At 38.6% G+C, this 17,838-nt stretch overlaps 1 protein-coding gene across 3 annotated transcripts in view; it reads right to left on the bottom strand.

Moving 5' to 3' along the window:
* LOC115223245 (rab-like protein 6) overlaps positions 1 to 17,838 on the bottom strand; it is a 64,153-nt gene that overhangs the window by 1,786 nt on the left and 44,529 nt on the right. The window contains exons 6-13 of one of the 3 annotated variants that reach the window (XM_036512251.1): positions 14,728 to 14,833; positions 13,897 to 14,000; positions 12,183 to 12,319; positions 7,559 to 7,851; positions 6,314 to 6,471; positions 3,812 to 4,292; positions 1,582 to 1,666; positions 246 to 340 (exon numbers count right to left, since the gene is read on the bottom strand). In XM_036512251.1, the coding sequence (XP_036368144.1) occupies positions 246 to 340; positions 1,582 to 1,666; positions 3,812 to 4,292; positions 6,314 to 6,471; positions 7,559 to 7,851; positions 12,183 to 12,319; positions 13,897 to 14,000; positions 14,728 to 14,833 (1,459 nt within the window). Of the gene's footprint in view, positions 1 to 245; positions 341 to 1,581; positions 1,667 to 3,811; positions 4,293 to 6,313; positions 6,472 to 7,554; positions 7,852 to 12,182; positions 12,320 to 13,896; positions 14,001 to 14,727; positions 14,834 to 17,838 lie in introns of all 3 variants that reach the window. The other 2 variants (XM_029793742.2, XM_029793743.2) reach the window with 2 other exon arrangements.

The raw sequence follows: 17,838 nt of genomic DNA, 5'->3' as shown, positions 1-17,838 counted from the left end.
TGAAACAAAGGCCAGGTGAATGCTGATTGACCAGTGAAACAAAGGCCAGGTGAATGCTGATTGACCAGTGAAACAAAGGCCAGGTGAATGCTGATTGACCAGTGAAACAAAGGCCAGGTGAATGCTGATTGACCAGTGAAACAAAGGCCAGGTGAACGCTGATTGACCAGTGAAACAAAGGCCAGGATTTTGTTTAAAATAAAACAAAAATCAATGAAAAAATTCTATAAGCAAAGGATACATACTTTGTCTTTATCCTTTTTCTTCTTCTTTTTTTTCTTCTCACTCGTTACAGAGTCGTGGTCTGTATCTCCAGGTGTCCAAATGGAAGAGTCGGCATCTGAAGTGGAAGCAGATGTATGAAGTGGTTTAGAAAAAGAAAAACAAACATGAGAGGAAGAGAAAGGGGAAAAATGTAATCTTATTGTTGGTCAGAAGATGGAAACAGTTTCTGTGCGTGCGAGAGAGAGAGAGAGAGATAAGGAAGCAACTATTTCAGAAAATTATTTTATTAAACCTAATTTATTCGAATAAGGGGAGGCAACCCGCTGACTACTACAAGGAAGACATCGGGCTGCTTAATAATAATAATAATAACAATAATGATAATAATAATAATAATAATAATAACAATAACAATAATAATGATAATAATAATAATGATAATGATAACGATAACAACAACAACAATAATAATAATAATAATAATAATAATAATAACGTTGATAATAATAATAATAATAATTGGCACACGGGTAGCAATTTGGTGGGGGAAGGGGATTGGTCAGTAACATCAGCCTCAAAACTTGATGGCTACTTATTCATATTAACCTGAAAAGGATGAAAGACAAAGTTAACCTTGGTGAAATTTGAACTCAGATTATAAAGAGCTGGAACAAAAAATGCTGTTAAGCAGTTTCTAAGAACGATTCTACCAGCTCATTGTCTTAATAATAATAATAATATTAATAATCTTATTAATAATATTAATAATTCCCTCTATGGTTTTTGTGCCGGTGGCACGTAAGAGCACCCACTTACACTCTTGGAGTGGTTGGCATAAGGAAGGGCATCCAGCTGTAGAAACTTTGCCAGATCAGATTGAAGCTTGGTGCAGCCTCCCAGCTTGCCAGTCCTCCTCAGTCAAACCGTTCAACCCATGCCAGAATGGAAAGTGGATGACAATGATATAAGCACAAGGCCAGTAATTTCTGGGCGGGGCACAAGTCAATTACACCAGCCCCACCCGTACTTATTCCATTGACTGTGAAATGATGAGAGGCAAAGAATATATTTCATTAGTAACTAGCAGGATAGAAGGGTGGGTGGGTGCACGCACGCACACACACACACACACACATGCTTAAATTCTAGTGTAAGCCAAGCAATAACTGCTAGAGATTATAATTGCTTAATAACATTGTTCAATTGTAGAGAATCCTCAGAGTTCATCCAAGCTTACCATTTTCTCATTTTCTTTCCATTAACAGCATCGTATTTGAAACATCAGCAATTATTATTGGACACAAATTAATGAGGGGACAAACTTTCAAGAAGTGTAAAATCTTTTTAATTACTTACTTGCTGAAGAATTAAATCCTTTCTCCAAAACACTAAGATCTTCGTATGTTAAATCTATTGATGGGATCGAGTGACTTCCTGGGATCTGAAGATGGGAACAGAAAATAGATATGGAAAGGGATAAGTAAAGGCATTACAATATGGTGTGTGTGTGTGTGTGTGTGTGTGGTGTGTGTGTGTGTGTGTGTGTGTGCAGCTACTTAGTTTAGATGGTCAGGGATTGTAGTATCACTTTGGTGTAATGGCTGGCACAGCTCTATGGTTCCCCACATTAGAACATGGTGTTTGAATCCTACCAGGATAGAGACACACCATCAGAAAATGCTCAATTGTTATTCTTGGAAGCATTTTACAATAAAAAACATTATTTTAACATAACCTATCAATCTACCTAACTATATCTATATATACATATATATATATATATATATATATATATATATATATATATATATATATATATATATATATATATGTATGTATATATATATATATATGTATATATATATATGCATGTGTACGAAAGAGATTTAATAAAGGAATAAATGATAATCTTATGATCTTCATTAGTTTAGGATTGTTTCTGCTCTAAGATGCAGCGGAGTCGTAGTTGAGTGCCTGAATAACTCTTTATTGCTTCAGTCCTTGATATATCAGGAACGTCTACGATGATGATGATGATGATAGTAATGACTTTTATTATGTTTATCAATTGGTATCACCATCATTATTTTTCAGTGATCAGCATGTTATCATATTTAATACCAATATCATCATCATCATCATCACCACCATTCATTCTGAGATCAATACAAAATCACAGACTCAAAACCATCATGTAATTTCATTACTGCTTATCCCCCTAACCCTAACCCACCCACACACAACAGATATAACAAATGAGATCGAGTTTAACACAAATCAATATCTGCTTAGTAATTAATCTAGTTAATCAATCAATAACTGCTAAATCAAAGACCTAACAGGTTATGGGGTGCATATTTATAAAAGTCAGTATTTTTTGGTTTTCAGTTCATTGGACAAGGGACAGTATCTTCAAAAGTTTTAGGGGTGGATCATATTGACCCCCCACCCCAATACTAATTTTAACCTGGCATTTAATTTACCTCTCATTCATCTCCCATCTCTGAAAAGGTTTGACCTTTTGCCTGTGTCCACAGAGATGGAACCAGACATACAATTTTATGCTGGTATACACAAATATATATACCTGTATACATACAAACACACGTGTATGTCTATGTGTGTGTGTGTGTGTATACGAGGTGGTGTCAAAATATTCCCGAACTAGTTCTGTAGCACACAAACAGATGGCAGCACATGGTTGCATGCACAGTGACCTTCATGGGGCTGAGTGACATTGCTGTGTTTACTTTGCATGATGTGAAATTTGTGTTTTTCTGATGACATGTTTGATGATGTCACACCTGCTGTTGATGACTTTTTTGACCATCAGAATGAAAGCTTCTTCACCAATGGGGTCCAAGCACTGTGACACCGACAGAAGAAGTGTGTGGACCATAAAAAAGATTATGTTGCAGAATAAACCACATTTGGTCACATTCGATAGGAGTATCATAAAAATCCCATTCCCTGTGACCCTGGAATTGTTTTGAGATTGGAAAAGCAAAATCTGTCAGTCATAAAGAAAAAAAAGGGGCCACCAAAAGCTACAAATACCAAACTTCTGAGAAGCTATTCAGATGGCACCAATACTTGGAAGAGTTCAAGCATCCTTCAAAACTTCCATGCTTCCTGAGATTTGCCAACACTACACCTGATTTTCTCCCCTCCATACACATGCAAGCATGTATCTGACTCATACACTGTTCACTTCCCAGACATTTGCACATCACTGCATATACTTTATATGCACTTTCTGACAAGTTGTGGTGCACCTGAGCACTGTATACAATAATTTCATTATTATTATTGAGGAAAGTGTTGTGTCTCTAAGCTATGGGATGGAACTGAGACATGGAACTGAGGCATGGAACTGAGACATGGAACTGAGACATGGAACTGAGACATGGAACTGAGACATGGAACTGAGGCATGGAACTGAGACATGGAACTGAGGCATGGAACTGAGGCATGGAACTGAGGCATCGATAAATCAATGAATAGAAATTATAATAAAAAATAAAGCAAACCAAATATATAAAATAAAAAAAAAACAAGAGGACACACACACACAAATCATAAATACCTCTGCTGAACTCTGTGTTAGACTGTTGGGCATATCATTTGAGTTCTCATCTTCGCTGATATCTTCAATATCCTGGGCCACATGAGGTTGTGATGCATCTTCGTTATCTTCCGAATGTTGCTCCTCATCGTTTCTCGGCTCTTTGATTGTTTTACCTGCAATTTGGACTTTATCAGAGATGTCAGGCTCTGATTCTGAAGAAAGTTTCCGGTTGGCCTTCTGTGAGAAAGTTGTAGAAGAGTTGGAAGAGGAGGAATTGGTCGACTTCTTGCTGTCGTTGGTGTTGTCCTTGCTGGCAGAGAGAGAGAGCTTCTTGGACGCAACTGGAACAATGAGAATGTCTTCATCACTGGAGAGGTCAAGGTTTGGCATGATGGGGAGCTTGCTGTTGTCACCAGCGTTCTTCAGAGTGACTTCATCCTCAGAGTCAAGGTCATCTTGGAAACCCGCTACCATAGGATTGCCACTGTAGTCTTCATCACTGAAACAGACAGGCAGACATTGTAGTTAAGTCAAAGGGACACCCCAGGAGGGACTTTCAACAACAACAATTTAAAATGTTCAAGCAACAAAAAGAATTTCTACATTGAATCATCATCATCATCATCATTTAGTATCTGTTTTCCATGTTGGTATGGGTTGGACGGTTTGACTGGAACTGGTAAGCCAGACAGCTGCAGCACCAGGCTTCAGTCTGATTTCACTGGGCTTCTACGGCTTGATGCTCTTCCTAATGCCAACCATTCCACAGTGTACCAGGTGTCTTTTACATGTCACTGGCACAGGTGCCTTTCATGTGCCACCAGCATTGGCCACAATTACGATTTCACTTAGCTTGACGTGAATCATAGTGGAAAGTGGTCGGATATTCCACAGATACTTATAAGCCTTTGATAAGTGTTTCAAATTTTAGCAGGTTTTAGCTATTTTAGAGAGACTGAGTTAAGTCAGTTACATCAACCTTGCTACTTTACTGATACTTTGTTTTATCAACCCCCAAAATATGAAAGGTACAGTCAACGTCAGCAGAGTTTGAACTCAGGACATAAAGAACCACAAGAAATACTGCTAAACATTTTTATTTGATACTCAAATGGTTCTGCCAGTTCGCCATCTTAATAATAATAATAATGATAATAATAATGGCTTCAAATTTTTGCATCAGGTTAGCTATTTTAGGTAGGGATCAGTCAATTACATGAAGCCCAGTACTTCACTGACACCTTATTTTATTGGCCCTAAAAGGTTAAAAGTTGACCTTGGCAAAGTCTGAACTCTGGACATTACTTCTGAGCTGGAAGAAATGCTGCTAAGCATTTTGTTCAGGATGCTCACGATTCTGGCAGCTTGCTGCCTTGTCTCCGATAACAATAATAAGATAATCCTCGGCTAGAATTAGCAAAACACATTATGTGATGGAGCAGCATTGAGTTCAGTTCATCTGGTGGCCTTCCACAGTTTCTGGTCACCGAGAAAGCAAGGGCTGACCAAGGCTATAGCAGAGAACACTTGACCAAGATGTCACATGCAGTGGGATTAAACCTATGGCTTTGTGTTTGTGAAGTGAACTTTGTAGTTGATCAACTGTATCTGCACCCTTATCACAGTTGTAACTATTACTGTTGACTAACTAAAGTGCTTGTCTGCCCCCTGCAAGTACTTACCTTCTTGAACCATGCTTAAAAACAATATAAGCTAAAGAACATCGATTGGCTACGATGCAAGGGGCCAATGATAGGTCCATACTAGAAATATCACGAAGACAACACATTTGAAATGAGTTGGAGTGAATGGTGTGATTGCAGAGTACTGAAAGTCCAAGTTTTGTTGGGCTGGGCATGTTGCAAGGTTCATGGGCAACAGGCGGACTTGTGCAGTTGACAAGTGCTATCTAAGAAATTGGAAAAACTACTTGGAAGGCTTCGACAATAATGGAAAGGGGATTTAGTCAAACAATTTTGGTCAAGGTGGAAAAGAACAGGACAATAAAGACAAAACTGGAAGCGCATTGTGACCAGCAGTGTATAACAAGATCTGGTGGTCTGGTCGATTGATACAACTAACACTTATTCATAGACATAAGGACAGGACCTCTGAAACTGTTGGAGAGTGTGGCATGACAGAAGAAATTATGCCTCATGGGTTGCAGTGTTTCAAGATGTTGACTTATGCTCAAACCAGAGACTTGGTCTGAATACTTGCAATAAGAGTGGACTCAAATAAAAGGCACCAAAGTAGACCCATTCATGAGATTGCCTACAGTTTCCATCAGCCCAGTTCCACACACTATAGCTTGATCTGATCACTTGTCAAAGATGCTGTACCATGGGATTGAAACAAAACTTTGGTGATTAGAATCAAAACTCCTTAACTGCATCATCAAGTCTGTGCTGTTTGGTTTGGTTTTAGATGAAGTTCTTTTTTAAAAAATGGTGAAAATAAAACCATCAGGAAATGTATGGATGGGAGAGAAAGAAAAAAGAATTGACAAAATGTGATTACCTGTCACTTTCCTTGTCTTTATTAGCTGGATTACATGAAGCAGTCATTCGATGATCCTTCGTATCATCCAGAAAGCTACTGTCCAGTTCTTCACCATCTGGAATAAATTCCTCAACACTTTTCACAGCCTTTTCAACATTAACTTCCACAGCTTTTGTCGATAAAAAAGAAAAAAGTCACAAAAAAATCATTCTTGAAAATAAAAACTGAATGGTGACAGTAATCACAAAATGGACTTTGAAGATAGCAAAGAATATTTTTTATTGTTTATTTGACTTAAAAGGAGGAGGCTAACATTTCTGCTTCACAACCACAGATTCTCAGGTTCAGTCTCACTGCATGACAACTTGGACAAGTTTTTTTCCACTCCAGTCAAGGCTAACTTGAAGTCTCAGTGGATTTGGTTGACAGAAACTGAAAGAAGTCTATCATATAGGTGTGTGTGTGCGCGCTTGTTTCCTTGTTTTGGCATCATGTGATAGTTGTGTCACCATCAAACAAGCTGTGCCCTTTATTTTCAATCTTCTGTGAAATACGTTTGGCCATTGGGGAATATTACAGCCACAGGAAGGATGGGAGGTTAAGTTGACCTCATTACATCCCTTCACTTCAGAATGTTAAGGGATGTCACTAAATGCTAAATTCTAACTGTACCATTTCTACAAGTCACTCTTCTTCATAAGGAGACATAACGGATAAAGGACTACATTTCTTTGTGTGGGAGGTGGAAATCAGCCAACAAAACAAGTGCCTGGTGGTTGTAATGATGGTGTTTAAGGGGGCCCCTGTTAATCTTATCCTCATTTCCAAAAGATAACATGAGGATATCGTCTTATACTCCAGCTAGAAAATTTGAACATGAAATGATTCAGGTGTGGCTGTGTGGTTGCTTCCCAACCACAGAGTTTCAGGTTCATTCCCTGGTATCATGGGTGAATAGAGTTGGTAGATGGAAACAGAAAGAAGCCCATTGTGCATGTGTGTGTGTTTGTGTCAATTGGTCTCAACTTTGCATGACAGCTGTAAATGAGTGTTACAGCCATACAATGATCAGCAAAAAAAAAAAATATCCGGCCGGGGGGGGGGATATTACGTTGCTAGGAAACCGGTTGGAGCTAGCAACAGAAACAGCACAAAATATCTGCTTCAATAAACTCCATGGATGGTAAAACAACAATACCAATGAAGCAAAAAGGAAATTGCAAGGACACAGATATAGAATAACATTCTTCAGTTCTTACCTGCTTGACTGTTAACATCTGGGGTGGATAACTGCAACTTGTTTCCAAATATCCGAGAAAAGAAGCCAGTTTTCGGCTCTGCCTGGGGTGTACTGCCAGCGGAGGAAGATGCATTTCCAGCTGCTCCGGTTACGGCTACTCCTCCTCCTGCACCTCCACCATTACAGGCTGGCGGCTGATTTGTAGGGGACTGCAGAGAAGTAGGGGGCATTTGCATAACGGAACCAGGTAAGGAATGAGAGTAAGACTGGGATGTTGGTAATTTAGGTAAAGAATTGGCAGATGCTGACCGAGAAACTGAAAGGGAAAAAAGTATAAATAAAGCATTAGATGTGGCAACAACCACGATTCCACGTCTTGGCACAAGGCCAGCAAGTTGGGTGTGCGGGGGTGGGGGGTTGTAGAGAATAAAAGTCATTACATCGACTCCACTGTGCTAAGGATTCTGCCAGCTCACCACCGTAATAATAATAATAATAATTCTTTGTAATTTGAGTGAAAGACCAACAATTTCAGTGGGAGACGATTAGTCCCTTCAACATTCAATTTTTGATGCTTGCATGGGTCAAATGGAAGTTGTTGCAGCAGATTTTCTACAATTAGATGCCCTTCCTGTTTCTCCATGACCAGATATATTTCTCATGGAGGGAAGCAAACAACCCCACAAGTATGATGGTGATGTTCATTTACAACCATTACATGAGGTCAAGAAAAGGCTACACATATATATGATCATTGCCAGAGCGGCTATCTGGCCTCCATGCCGGTGGCACATAAAAGACACCATTCGAGTATGATCACTACCAGCGTCGCCTTACTGGCACCTGTGCTAGTGGCATGTGTAAAAGATTCAAGCGAGGTCGTTGCCAGTACCAACTGACTGGCCCCCGTGCCGGTGGCAAGTAAAAGCACCCACTACACTCTCGGAGTGGTTGGCGTTAGGAAAGACATCCAGCTGTAGAAACTCTGCCAGATCAAGATTGAAGCCTGGTGCCACCATCTGGTTTGCCAATCCTCAGTCAAATCGTCCAACCAATGCTAGCATGGAAAGCGGACGTTAAACGATGATGATGATACATATATATATACATACACACACATATGCATATACATATGTAAGTAGAGATTGTTTGAAGTAATGTACAGAGTTTGTATATTAAGAAAAAGCAGCCAGTCATCATAATGAATCCCTAAAATGGATGAAAGTACTAAATAAATAGTTTTTATCCAAATCCAGACTATCTCCTTTATATATATACTAGCAGTATCGCCCGGCGTTGCTCGGGTTTGTAAGGGAAATAACTATATAAGCATTTTTAGAGATGTAAAGTATAATAGCCATCTCAATATGGCTAACCACAAAGGTAGGGTGTTACTGTAGCTTTTTACGTTCTGAGATTTAATAATAAATTTTTAGAGAGTTACTTCCCTTATATATGCCAAAAATGCATTAAAAATGGGAAAAATTGATGGTAAATTTTTTTTTTAATTGTAGACTCATCGTAGACGCGCGCTAATACCCAGAAGGGCTCAATATGAATCACGACTATAAGATACCCGGTTTTGGTTAAACTGCACTGCAAAATGTGGGAGTAGTTAGGAATCTAAATCGTAGGAGACAGACACACAACCTCACTTTTATATATAAAGATATATATATATATATATATATATACGACAGGCTTCTTTCAGTTTCCGTCTACCAAATGCACTCACAAGGCTTTGGTTGGCCTGAGGCTATAGTAGAAGACACTTGCCCAAGGTGCCATGCAGTGGGACTGAACCTGGAACATACATGCATGCAATAGGCTTCTTTCAGTTTACATTTACCAGATGCACTCACAAGTTTTAGGCTGGTTGGGTCTGTTGTAGAAGAAGACTTGCTTAAGCTGCCATGCAGGCAGTGGTGGTGGTGGTGGGGCAAATGGTTCAGAAACAAGCTTCTTCACCACACAACCAGGAGGCACTTAAAGGTGTGTTTAGTTGTCTTGACATTGCATGACGGTCGCTGCACTGACATCTTTTGTTTCCAATCATGCATGGAAACATCTCCAGTCACGGGGAAATATCATCTTGCTAAAGATAAACACCAAATCCAAATCTGTTGTTAGTTGTCATAGAAACTAGCTGACCAGTCAATATAGTTGTTACATATCAACTATTTAGTGATTTGGAAGTAAAGGATAAACATCAGATGTAGGTTGATCAGTGAATATCGGTTGTGTAACTACGAGATCTAGTTGTTGGACTCTAAAGATAAAGAAACATTAAACAGCTTATGTACAAGATGCATTCCTGAAGTTTTGAGACTTTTACTGATTCAAAAGAGGTACAAAACTCCTTCAAAGTAGGATCATCTGACTTCAGTGCCCTTGTTACAACACCCCAGCCAATTCATGCAGGCCCTGTGAAAGTCCTCCAAAGGGAAGGTGTCCAGGACCTTTGTCACAGCCTCCTTCATCTCTTTCAGCTTGGGGGGACAATCGAAAGTCATAAGGAACAAGGTCTGGACTATAGGGAAGGCAACAAATAGTTTCAATGCCCATCTCTGTAAAGCAGGGGTCACCAGGATGGAAGTAAGTGGAAGAAAGAACTCCCCAAAATCCAAACTCAAACCAGCAAGTGAAGTTGAATGGCTTAAACTAAACAAAGATTACTTTAAGAACCTAGTTGGTATAGCACCTGAAATTACCAAATCCTTCATTCTCAACTTGGGGAGTTTTCTATGGGTGAACGGGAGGCAGTCATAAAATGGGTGAAGAACAGAAAGACATCTTTTTTAGACAAAAGTTTGAAAAACAGGGAAATTTAATGACATTCTTCTTTAACTCTGTAATGCTGTGTACCATCAAATCCATACAGAAAAAATGGAGTGGAGAATGTATCCTCTCATTTCCAAAGAAGAGAGATTTTAGTGTCACCAAAAGCTACAGAGGGATTACTCTTACATATCAGCTAAAGTTAACAATGTGCCATGCAACTCAATCTGAGCAGAGACTGAAAAAAATCTTGAGAAAAAACCAGAATAGCTTTCTAACAAATAGATCAACATTAGCCCTGGAGGAATTCATGTGAGAAACCTGAAAGCAGTCCTCCTATTTCTTGACTTTTATGGGCTTTGACTTGATACGCAGAGGGGAAATGGAAGAAATACTTCTTGCACACAATATCCTAAAGGAAACTGTCAATGCCATCATGATGTTGTCTAGAAATACTCAGCCTATAGTTTGTTCCCCAGATGCTGACACAGAATTGACATAGTGGCTGGTGTCTTCCAGGGTGACACCTTGGTACCCTACTTGTTCACTGTATGTCTAGATTATAGTCTTTGCACATATATGAATGTAATGAAGGACAAAGGCTCTTCAACCAGCCAAATATGGATGTTTTCCAACCATGACCACCACAGACACTGACTATGCTGATGATTTGGCACTATTAGCAGAAGATGTTTGTGATGCAGAGTCTCTTTGCACAGCCTTGAAACTGCTGCTAGAAGTGTTGGTCTCTGTGTCAATGTGGACAAGACAGAATATAGGATGTAGAACTAGAGTAGCAACATTAATTCCACATCTGGAAAATTCTTGAAAAATGTTGATGAGTTCACATACCTTGGAAGTATAATTGCAAAGAACTGTCCACAAGTGATGTTCATGTCCAAATTGGAAAAGCCTGGGGAGTGTTAAAGAAACTATCAATGGTCTGGAAATCTAAGTTTCCATTGAATTTGAAATGTAATTTCTTTCAGGCAGTTGTTTCAGGCAGTTCTGTTTTATGAATGTACAACATAGACTCTAACAAAGCATCTTGAAAAGAAAATTGATAGAACTTATACAAAAATGCTTTGAGCGTCTCTGGACATCTCGAGATAACACCCTATGAAAGAACTTCCCAACGGTAATTTACAACCAACATTACGTCATCAGAGAAAGAAGATTTGCTGGACATTGCTGGAGAGCAAAGGACGAGATCCTCAGCAAGGTTCTTGTTTCGGAACCGAAGTATGGGTATGCAAATGTTGGGAGATCACATCACACCTACATGGAGCAACTGAGTGAGGGCTCTGAGTGCACCTGAGAAGACCGACCAGGTGCAATGGCAGACAGAACAGACTGGAGAGAATGCATTAAGCATGACTGGAAGATGATGAAGATGGAACCTGTGGACTGTTGCATTGTCTTGGTGCAGGTGCTTTGGCCTTTTGTGATGAACTCCCTTAAAATTCCCACAAAGAACTTTTTGTTGACAGTTTGGACTCTTGTGTCAGTGAAAAACAATTGCTTGCTTCATACAAATTAATTCACAAAGCAGTCAGGTGCATTTAATAAGCTTCTGTAGCATTTTTGACCAATTTAACACAAGATTTTATTCCAAGTTTCCAAATTGTCCTCACACCCTGACTGCATTCTGCAAACAACTGTGACAAGCAGTGTTCAGCAGGATGTGTTCAAAGTGCCTGTTACAATTCTCTCCTCCTTCAATCTGGAATAACAAAAGTTGGCAGGTCAGCTTATTAGATGCACAGTGAAGATACAGTAACACTACAATAACTGCTGAGAGTTACTGAACTACTCCGAAAAAAGTCTCGAAACTTCTGGAATGCACCTTGTGTGTCTAATTTCACTTACCAGGCTGTGATGTTGTCCCATTTGTTATGACACCAGAGGCAGCTAACTCAGCCTGCCTTTGTTTGGCTTCTTCCATAATTTTCTCAGCTAGCTTTTCTTGTTGTTGTCGCCGCTGGGCACAGAGGTTATCTATAAATCTGAAATTGGAAGGAAACAATTAAAGCTAAAGGAATTGTGGTATAATCAACAATAGTAGAAGCGGCAGGAGCTACACTTTATCTAACTGAAGTAAGGGATAATACATATATACATATATATATACATATATATATATATATATATATATATACACTTAATTTCTCGACCCCAAGAGGATGAAAGACAAAGTTAACCTCGGCAGATTTTGAACTCAGAACGTAAAGACAGATGAAATGTCATGAAGTATTACGGCCGGCATGCTAATGATTCTGCCAGTTCACCGCCTTAATAACAACAACAACAACAATAATAATAATTTTCCATTCTACTCTAGGCACAAGGCCTGAAATTTGTGGGGAGGGGACAAGTTGATTACATCAACTGCAGTGTTTCACAGGTTCTTAATTTATCAACCCCAAAATGATGAAAGACAGTCAACCTTGATGGAATTTGAACTTAGAATGTGGTGATGGGTGAAATACCACAAAGCATTTCATCCAACACGCTAACAATTCTGACAACTTGCCACTTTAAGTGATGATAATAATAATAATAACTGAGATCACCAAGATTTGACAGCTATGACAGTCAAACATAAGATTTGACAGCTATGACAGTCAAACATAAGATTTGACAGCTATGACAGTCAAACATAAGGTTGTCCTTGCTGTCATCGGAGTATTGACTTCAATACCACACAACATGAAGAAACATCTGGAAACTTTAGAAATACACAACAATCATGGTGCATTGAATTGGCTTTACTTGGAACCACAAGCATATTGCATAAGGTACTGTTTGAGGGCTTTGTTGTGACTTGACAGACAATACAAACCCCGAGTAGACACAATATCTTCACTCTACAACATCATGTGTGATGTCTTCGATGATGATGATGATGATAATAATAATGGTTTCAAATTTTGCCACAAGGGCAGCAATTTTTTTGTGGGGAAGGGATGAGTTGATTACGTCAACCCCAGTAAAAGAATATGAATATAGTGCAGATTTTATTAAAATTATGTACCATAGCTCCATAGCATGGCTATTCATTTGTTCATAAATGTATTACACTGTATACAGCATGTGCTGCAACATACACTGGAGTTACGGCACACTTGATATCATTGAACTAGTTAATATTGCATTCCTTGTTCTACTGACTGGATGATAGATTGAGGATATCACTGGTATTTCTCCTCAGTCACCTTTTAGTCAAGAACACAATTGTTGAGATCCCTACTATTACACACACCATCATCATCATCACCTTCCTTCCTTTAATGTCTGCTTCCCATGCTGGCATGGGTTGGACGGTTCGATCACAGCTGGGGCACATGGGAGAGCTGCCACCAGGGCCTAGGTCGATTTGACTTGCTTTCTATGGCTGGATGCCCTTCCTAACATGCCAACCACTTAACAGTGTGTGCTGGGTGCTTTTAATATGGCACCAGCAACCAGGCTATATCAGCTGAGAGTGCAACATTTTATGGTTCAAAACATATCAAAACCAAAACCTCAAAGATAAATTTTGTTTTTTAATTTTTTTTTTCCCTGAGAAAGAAGATATACTAACATATCATAGTTTTGCTCTTCTGATTCTTCATGGATATTGAGTTCTTCAATTGTGGAGCGAATATCTTCTGAATTGATTTCCAGCTGTTTCAGCAAAGTGACCCTCTGTGTAAGAATGAAGAAAATGGTACTTACAAGAGTGTGTGTGTGTGTGTATAAATATATATATATATATATATATATATATATGCATACACACATGTAAGTGTATGGAAGTGAGAAAGTGATCGTGTATGAAAGTGTGCAAGAGCAAATATGTCCTCGCTTTAATGGAAAGAATAAGGTTAGTGCTTGGCCAATGCTGCATCGTCTCAGTTTGAACATGCATGTGAATATACACACCAAAATACACACACACACACACTCATTTGTTCATTTCAGGCCTATTCTCCCATACTATTGTCAGTAAGCATTTTCTGTCTTTCGGTTAAGGTAGTTTTATCTTTGAAGGCATGAAACGAGTGGATGATTTGTTGACAGAAATGACAACGGTACTGCTCATAGCTTGTGTTTCTCATTGAACAGACACACAGACACACGACGGGCTTCCTTCATCTTCTATCTATGACCAACTTTGCTCACAAGGCTTTGGTTGGCATGAATCTATAGCAGAAGACCCTTGCCACAACAGTGACATATCCAATTAAAAAGAACCCAAAACAGATAAAAAAAGAAAACCCCTCCAAACAAACAAGGTTAACGCAGCATTCCAGTATGGTTGTAGCTGTGATGGCTAAAACAGAGAACATACACACACACGCACACATACACACGCACACAGAGGCTCAAGTATGGTTAAGAAGCATCAATGAACTCTCTTTCATGTACTTACTTGTAATTGAAGGAATGGTAAGTTAAAGAATTTATGTAAGTACTTCAGACCGTATCCATTTCTCATGGAAGACTCAGCATATCGTATCTGGGCAGCATCTTTTCCTCTATAAAAAGAAGAAACTTGTTTTAAAACAAAAAAAAAATACAGTTCTGATTTTAAATTTCTAATAATATATCAATAAAACAAAACAAAAAACAAAATTAGGTGCCCAGAAATTTTCATCCAATTTTGAAAAAAAAAAAGGGGGTTTATGTGTGAGAATGCATCAATGAAAACATTTTGTCACAATGGAGAGTTTAGTCTAAAATCAAGGAACATACAAAGAGAATTTTAATTTTAGTATTACATCGGGCAATGGATTGGCCGAATCGTTAGCAGGTTGGGGAAAATGCTTAACAGCATTTCATCCGTCTTTACTTTCTGAGTTCAAATTCTGCTGAGGTTGACTTTGCCTTTCAGTCCTTTAGGGTCAATAAAATAAGTACCAGTTGAGCATTGGAGTTGATGTAATGGACTTAACCTATCACCTGAACTTGCAGGCCTTGTGCCAAAATTTGAAACCAATTTTATTATTATATAGACAGACAGATAGGTAGAGAGAGTTAGATAGATAGAAGACAGACAGACAGAGACAAATACATATGTGTAACAAAACAGGGAATTGAAAAATTTTGGTATTATTTATGCACCATTACACATGTTCCCTTTGCTAATAGGAATTATAAACTTTTACATATTAGATACGTAAGGAATTTCCAATAAGAAATTCATCTAACTACCTATATAATATATACATATGTATCTATGTTCTTCACTTTCTTTTTTTTTAATTTAGAGTAAATTTTAACCGGCCACCAACTTGGTAGCAAGGTTGTGAAGGAAAGCATTTGTCTTATTTATCTTCCCTTAAATCTTAAGGAATTGCACATTTTTATAGTCCCAGATATGGTGATCACTTGTATGAATTAAGGATTTGCACTCTCTCCCCAAGATCCCAAGTTGAGCTTCAGACAGGTTGGTATATATATCCTGTGGCTTCAATAAATATGTATGTGCATGTTTGTTGTAAAATCTATGTCCTAACTTCATACTCTAATTGTAAATAAGCATCCCTGTCATATAAGCGGTGCTGTTTGTTTGCAATCTTCCATGAAAATATGTTCAGCCATTGAGCTGTTCATGTTTGAAGAATGTGTGAGGAGGAAAGAGTATCTTGCTTGATAACAAACAGGCGAGGGTTGGCAATAGGAATGGAATGCCGTGATGAATTCTATCTGATCCATGCAAGTGCATGCACGCACACACACACACACACACACAGATATACCTTTTACCTTTTTCATGCATTAGACTGCAACCAGGCTGGGGCGTTGCTTTGAAGAATCTTTAGATGACTGCATCAATGCCAGGACTTATTTTATTCTTAAAGCCTGGCATTTATTTCATTGTTCTCTTTTGACAAACCACTAAGTCATAAGGGACATAAACACACCAACACTGATTGTCAAGCGATGGAGGGTGGGGAGTAGGTGACAAACACAGACACACACAGATATATATTTACACATATGATGGGCTTCTTTCAGTTTCCATCAACCAAATCCAAAAGCTATAGAAGAAAACACTTGCCCAAGGTGCCATGCAGTGGGACTGAACCCAGAACTATGTGGCTGGAAAGCAAGCTTCTTCAAGCAGACTTTGAGACCAGGCATTGTCCACCTTACACTAATTACTCAGGCTGAGCTGCAAAGGTGATGAGTATCGGCCCAACTCCTGCAGCTGGCTATTTTACACATATTTTCTTTAGGATAACATTTTGTGCGAAATATATTTTATTTAAGGAATTTTAACCAAAAGCAAACTAAATACATAGAAATGAGAGAAAGAAGAGGAGAAAGAAAGCAAGGACTGGCATTCAAATAGAAAGTCACATGAACATTTTTGGTTTCTTTTTTATCTTTTGTTATCAATAGAAGCAACTATGTGAATACTTGCTTTTGAAAAGTGAATGTATGGAATGATAATAATAATAATAATAATGCACTTATTGCATACAGTGCTCGGGCGCTGCACTACAATTCTTCATAAAAATTAACCAAAACTGTATGAACAGTGCAAAGGAAGTGAACAGCAAATAAGTCTAACAAAAAAACAAAACAAAAAAACAAGAAGACAGGGTTGGGTTGGGCATCGGGTGTGCTGTTGGTGAATTTCAGGAAGCATGGAAATTTTGAAGGATGTTGTATCTCGACTGATGTAGGGGGTCTGTTTCATGCTTCAGCAATGCTGAGCATGAAAGAATGCTCTTCTGAAAGTCATGGGTGCTGTGTTGCCTTTTGATTGTGTAGAACATGTTCACAAATGATAGGGATCAGATGGGATTCAAATACATATAAAATCCTTTTATCACTTTAACTAACACACAAAATAAAAAATAACAACAAACGGAACATTATTTATCATCATCACTACCATAATTTTAACATCTACTTTTCCATACTTGTAGGGATCAGATGGGATTATGCTGAGGCAGAGTTTTCAATAGCTAGATGCCCTTCTTGCCATGCCAACCCTCACCTGTTTCCCAGCAAGCAAGGAAACAGCAAACAGCATGGACATGGTGACATGGAGAATTGCAGATAAACAGCACCATTCAAATGTGTGTGCACAACATGTGGAGACATGTCAAGACTCCCAAACATGTTTCCATGGATACACTGCAAGAAAAGAACAATGGTTTTATGGAGAGTGAGGCTTTTGGTTACAACTACAAAACACGTAAAAACGAGGGGAGATATGAACTCAGACACACACAAACACCCACATACAAATGTATATAGTAATCTTCTTCTACCAGTTCCACTCACAAGGTAGCTATAGTAGAGGACACTAGCCCACAGTATCCACACAGTGGCACTGAACCCCTAACCATTTGGTTGGGGAATAAACCTCTTAACCATACAGCCATGCCTGAATCTATAGATGTTTTCATGAAGCATTGTCTGATATATACAGAAATGTTTCAAACTCTTTTTTTAAACCAAAACAATGCAAGTTAAAATGAACGATACAGGACAATGGCTAACACTGTTGACTGGGATTCCAATA

The sequence above is a fragment of the Octopus sinensis genome, linkage group LG22, assembly GCF_006345805.1.
Source record: "Octopus sinensis linkage group LG22, ASM634580v1, whole genome shotgun sequence".
In the NCBI taxonomy this organism is placed as follows: Eukaryota; Metazoa; Mollusca; class Cephalopoda; order Octopoda; family Octopodidae; genus Octopus; species Octopus sinensis.
This window is presented reverse-complemented; position numbering and strand designations above follow the sequence as displayed.